This window comes from Cyprinus carpio, chromosome B18, assembly GCF_018340385.1.
Source record: "Cyprinus carpio isolate SPL01 chromosome B18, ASM1834038v1, whole genome shotgun sequence".
In the NCBI taxonomy this organism is placed as follows: Eukaryota; Metazoa; Chordata; class Actinopteri; order Cypriniformes; family Cyprinidae; genus Cyprinus; species Cyprinus carpio.
Window position 1 is genome coordinate 25,307,317 of NC_056614.1, and position 6,246 is coordinate 25,313,562.

At 32.8% G+C, this 6,246-nt stretch overlaps 1 protein-coding gene across 2 annotated transcripts in view; it reads left to right on the plus strand.

Annotated features, from left to right (window-relative positions):
- The first annotated feature begins 1 nt into the window (after position 1).
- LOC109109838 (TM2 domain-containing protein 3-like) overlaps positions 2-6,246 on the plus strand; it is a 20,061-nt gene continuing 13,816 nt past the window's right edge. Inside the window, exons 1-4 of one of the 2 annotated variants that reach the window (XM_042744575.1) lie at positions 2-161; positions 1,772-1,867; positions 2,004-2,164; positions 4,865-5,039. In XM_042744575.1, coding sequence (XP_042600509.1) covers positions 53-161; positions 1,772-1,867; positions 2,004-2,164; positions 4,865-5,039 — 541 coding nt within the window. In that variant the 5' untranslated portion in view covers positions 2-52. The remainder of the gene's footprint in view (positions 162-1,771; positions 1,868-2,003; positions 2,165-4,864; positions 5,040-6,246) is intronic. The other variant, XM_042744574.1, reaches the window with a different exon arrangement.

The following is a 6,246-nucleotide window of genomic DNA, read 5'->3' on the forward strand; positions in this document are numbered from 1 at the left end:
AGCCGTTGGGACTTTTACGCAAGCGGAAGCCGGAAGTGAGTCCCTGTTCTGGATGCTAGCGAACGGACTGAAATGGGTTTTTGAACGCGAACGGAACACCATGAGCTCGTATTTGATGCTGTTTCTGCTGCTGCTGGACATTTACTCCAGATGTGTGATCGGTAAGAGCTACTGTCATCGTTATCTGGGTCCGTCTGGACTCTGTTAGAGTGGAAGTAGCGTTAGCGTGTTGTTTTGTTTTGTTTTGTATTTTTACAGTAAATTAATATTATCACGGTCTTATTTGAGTTACATGTCTGTTGTTTACAGCTCTATCAGTATTTATCCTGTTTCTCCATTCAGTGTGACTACACAATAATAAGTTAATAATTATTCAAAATTTTTATATGAATTAAAATCTAAAAAATTAAACAAACAACTCAAAGTAATATATTACTGTTGTTGTACTAATACTATTGTATTGTAAAAACAAAAATAATAGTAAATTAATTGATTATTCAAAGTAATCTTTTGTTTCATTATTATTTAAATTATTCAGATTAAGCAAATCAATAAATAAATAAATATATATATTACTATTGCAAAATGCCATTGTACTGTAAAATAAAAAAGAATATTTGATAAGTATAATGATTATAATTATTCAAAATTATTATTATTATTATTATTCAAAATATTTAGTTTCATTGTTATTTAAATTAACAAATTTAAAAAAACATTAAATATAGCACTATTGCAATAAATATACTATTGTACTGTAAAATAAAAATTACAATATAATAATAATTATAATTAATATTCATTAAAATTAAAATCCATTAAAAAAAAATCCGCTTCATTATTAGTAAAATTAAATAAATCCATAAACAGTAATACTGATATAATTTATTCATATTGTAATTTTTTAAATTATAGAAATTAGGCAAATCAATAAAAATATGTATTACTGTTGCAAAATATTATTCAAAAGTTAATACTTAAAATAAAAAAAAATATGAATCAACAAAAACAAAACAGTTTCAAAAAAAAATAAAAATGAGTATTTCATGATAATAATGATTATAATTATTACTTAAAATATGATCCAAATTAGTTTTTTAAATTAAGCTTAAACAAATCATAAAATCAAATAGTACAAATGGGATTAAATAAATCCATAACAAAGAGTATTGACCTAATTAGATGTGCTGGCAGAGTTAGCAGAGGTGCTACATTGTCATCTTTCAGATTAAATGCTGGTAAACCGAACAAATTTTGTACATATCGGGAAGTCCTTGTATGAATTCAATAAAAATGATGTAATTTAACTGTTGCAAAATATGTATTAGATCGTACTGAAAAATAACTCACTTTTTTCTATAATTTCATGGTATTGGCATTTTATTTTTAATGATTTGATAATTATGTGTATGCTGTTTAAAATGTGTATTTGCCCATGTATTCTTGAGTGTGTATTATGCAATACATATGTATAATAGGTAACAAATTTTTTTTGCAGGGGTGGGGTTGTTCTGGTAATTTAATAACAATAATAATTATTATTATGAAAAAAAAATCAATAAATATAACACTATTGCAATAATGCTATTGTACTGTAACATGTAAATGAGTATTTAATAACAATAATAATTATTATTATTATATTGAATTACAATTATATGGAAGTATATTGAAGCACAGCTTTGCTTTAGTTATACTGAGTTATGCTAGAATAGGTTTTCACATGTCTGGAGTGCACATTTACAGTCAGGTGTGTGTGTGTGTGTCTCAGCGTATCTGAGCTCTCCTCACGTGGGTCAGGAGCCGGCGTACACAGCGCAGCAGAGCCCGGTGATGAGCAGCCCGCTGGCCCTGACCGCTTCCTCCGGTGAGTGACCGTCCAGGACAGAGCTATACTACACCGAAGAGTTCAGGGATCAGATGCACGTGACTCTGAACGTCTGAATGTTATCAGATCCGTACAGAGCGTCCAGCTAAACATCTGTGTGTGTGTGTGTGTCCAGCTGCCCCGGCGGTGACCGATAGCTACCTGTCCAGGTGTCCCAGCGGCGGTCTGTGCTCCAGACTCCCGGCCGACTGCATCATCTGTGCGTTTCATCACAACTGCATCTACGGCCGGCCGGCCAGCTTCACCTGCAGAGCTAAAGCAGGCGTCCACTGTGTGGTGAGACTCTCTCTGGACCACAGCGGGTCCAGTTTCTTCAGTCCTCTGTGTGTGTTCATAGACTACAGTACACTACAAGAGCCCTGCAAAATCCATTTATTTTATTTTTTCCCAAATTCCGTTTTATTTTTATTCCAAGTTTTTTTAATTAAATTTTTACAGATGTATAAAATGTATTACAGGATGACAAAACTGATTGAATTTATATTGTGTAAATTTTAAGTATTGACACGTGTCATTTAACAAAACTGAATATATGTGGCATTTCACATAGTTCTGAATTAGATTTTTTTTAAACTTGAATATTAAAGATTTTTAGAGTTTTAAAGACGTGTATTTTCAAACAGCGATTTTTCTTTTTTGTTGTTCTGAAATCTTAGACTGCAAATATCCAGTTTTTTAAAAATACAGCTTCAAGTTTTTAAGATGAAGAGGAAATTCGGAACATCAAATTCAATATTCTAAAATTCAGTATGCAGAAATTCAGATCGTAGAGAAAGTAGGTCAGAGGTCATCCACAGGGAAGAGTAGATGATCTCCAACGAAGAATTTTGGCCAATTAGTAGGCATGTGTGTGCGGTTTAAGATCTACCTGATCATGAATCATCCAGAGCTAGCCTAAGTGATTATTACACATTTATTGTTTATGTGAAACAAATGCAATTAGTTTTGTCATATTATGATATGACATATAAACAAGAAACAAAAATCAACACAACACCCCCAAAGGACACAAAAACACACAACCCCCCCCCCCCCCCCCCTCCCGCCCCCCCCCCCCCCACAACCCCCCCCCCCCCCCCCCCCCCACACACACACACACACCTCTCCAAAGGACACAAAAAATAATTAATTAATTAATTCACTAAAATAAAGTAAATCCGTTTATTTATTTTTTTTCCATTTTTTTCATTTTAATTTTTCTGGATTCCTTTTTTTTTCTTTTTAAATGGTTAGCCTAAATTTAATTGTATTAATCAAAAAGCATGTCTAATCGATTAAAATCATGAATCTTATACAAGTTCACATCAGTTTATTAAACCTTTTACAAAAATGACATGTTTAGTTATTATTAAATTTTTTTTAAATATTTTCTCACCATGTTTTATTGTTACCAAATTCTGTGTTTTAACATGTCTCATTATTTGAATGCATAAAAACAACTTAATTTATTCAAATTGATTCTTACAATAACTTTATAAATTGTGTTGTGTATTTCCAACACAATTCGTTCGTCTCTTTAGCTGTCTTCTTGGTGTTTATTCCTTTATTATTTATTTATTTTTATTTTTTTTTGCAAGCAACAGGGATTTACTATTAAACGTAAAACACAGAAGAAATGTTTTGTGATTATTCCTAAAATAATTTGAATAATTATAGTAGTTTGTTCTACTGAACAATAGTAGGCTAATATATTTCTGCCATGTTTCCATCCACATATTTTTATGTGCATTCGGGGATATTGCATATAAAAATCTGGATGGAAACAAATGCAAATAAATTCTAAAAATGCACATAAACTGCGATGGAAACACATTTCTATTTGATGATTATTTTTATATTAACTGAAAAGGGTTCAGACTGAAAGCTAAGCTTATTTCAGAGACCCTTCGCTATAATAAACATCACTACTATGACTAAATTATTTTATACAAAACAGTTACTTCAGACAAAGGCCTTTATACTGTACGTTACTGAAAATCACACATTTCATAAATCAATACATCATATCATTTCATTTTATATTTTATACTTTTATGTTAATTTTAGTTAGTTTAATGATTTTGTTGTTGTTTTGTCATTTTTATTAGTTTTTGTTGTTTTTAAATGTTTTATATTAATAATTTTATTTCAGTTTTAATTTATTTTAGTACATAAAGGTAAATTAAATTAAAATGCAAAATGCTGCCTATTGAGCTAGATTAAATAAAGTAAGTTTAATTTAATAATTATATAATAATTTAAAATGCTTTTTATTTCAGTTAGTCTAACATTTATTTATTATTTTATTTTTTTTTTTTAGTAATGGTAATTTTTAGTTTTATTTAACAATAATAACCTTGAATTGGAGTAAATATTCAATATACAAATTATTCATTTGGAGTTATACATTTTGTTGTGTGTATATTTTGTCCTTTTTATTCATTTTCTTTTTTTTTCTTTTTTTTTTAAATATGTATATGTATTTTTTAGTTATTTTAGTACATTAAAATAAACTAAATGAAAACAACTGGTTGCCTAAAATGGCAACTAACTGAAGTAAATATATTGTTTATTTTATTTTATTTCTAGTGAATTTTTTATTTATTATTGTTTTAGTTTGAGTTAACTTTAATAACCCTAAACTACATCAAGTATTCAGTATGCAAATGAATCATTTTGAGTTACATATTTATTTATTGCCTTGTTTTTAAACATTTATTTTTAAATTCTGAATTCCTCACCACAGTTGTTCAACACTTTCACTCTTTTGATGGATTTCTGTTATTTATTTATTTGCCCTTCACTCTGATGTTTAATCTGACTCTCATTCCAAACTGAAAACATCTGGAAAGTAGATCTGTGCATCATCTGTGCATCTTTGAAATCAACAAGATCACATTTCAGAGCATTGGATTTGATAAATACTCTGTTGGTTGTTTGATAATGAAAGAGCTCAGATGTTTGAAATCAGTCTGTTGTTCTGTGTGTGTGTTTCAGAGCGATCAGAGTCAGCCGCAGCAGAACTTCTCTCTGACGCTGGACTGTCGCTTCTGTTGGCAGCTGGATCCGTCGCAGTACCGCTGCTCGAACTCCACCAGCTGCATGACGGTGTCCTGTCCACGCAGACTCTATAACGCTACCTGTGAAGCTCTGGAGCATGTGCACTGCCTCGGTACACACACACACACACACACACACACACACAGACACACACACACACACAAACAGATACACACACACACACACACACACAGATACACACACACACACACACACACACACACACACATACACATGATACACGCCAACACACAAACAGATACACACACACACCCACCTCTGGCCAACACACAGATATACACTACATATAACATATACACACACCCAACACACATATACACACACACACACACACACACACACACCACACACACACACACAACACTCACAGACACACACACACAAACAGATACACACACACACACACACACACACAGACACACACACACACACACACACACACACCACACACACACACACACCCACACACAGAATACACACACAGATGAACACACGACAACAAACACACACACACACCCACACACAGATACACACACACACCCACACCACACACACACACACAGATACACACACACACACACACAGAGATACACACACACACACACACACACAGATACACACACACACAGAGATACACACACACACACACACACACACACACAGATACACACACACACACACAGATACACACACACACACACAGATACACACACACACACACACACACAGATACACACACACACTAGGCCTGGGACGGTTACCGCATTACCGCAATACCGCGGTCACGTGACGCCTACCGCGGGTCTAAACCTGTAACCGTCATCACCGCACAACAAAAAAAAAAAAACCTTTAACCTGCACATCTGTATGCCTTCGGCAGAAGTCAAATGAGCCATTTTAATCTAGATTAATTCCAAGATTACAGTGAGATTAATCTAGATTAAAAAAAATGTATCTATGCACCTCTAATAGGGTAATAGCATTCCATTTGTATTGACTATTAGGCCTAGAGTACCTGTGTAATGTCTTGTAGCCTATATATTGAATTTCATTCATTTTTACTAAAGCATAAAATACAGGCGGATGACTCATGAGAAAGCCAAAAAGCAGGACCTCAGTTTTTAATTGCACATGCTTATTCTGCTTAAACACAATTCTCTCACGTGGGTTGCGCAGCCGACAATTGCGCATTCTCAGTGTGGTTCAAGGCTGTAATTTAACGAATGCTATTTAAATTTAACAAAGTGTGTCGCTACCGTCATTGTTTTTTTTTTTTTGTTATGCTGCTCAACTTTATA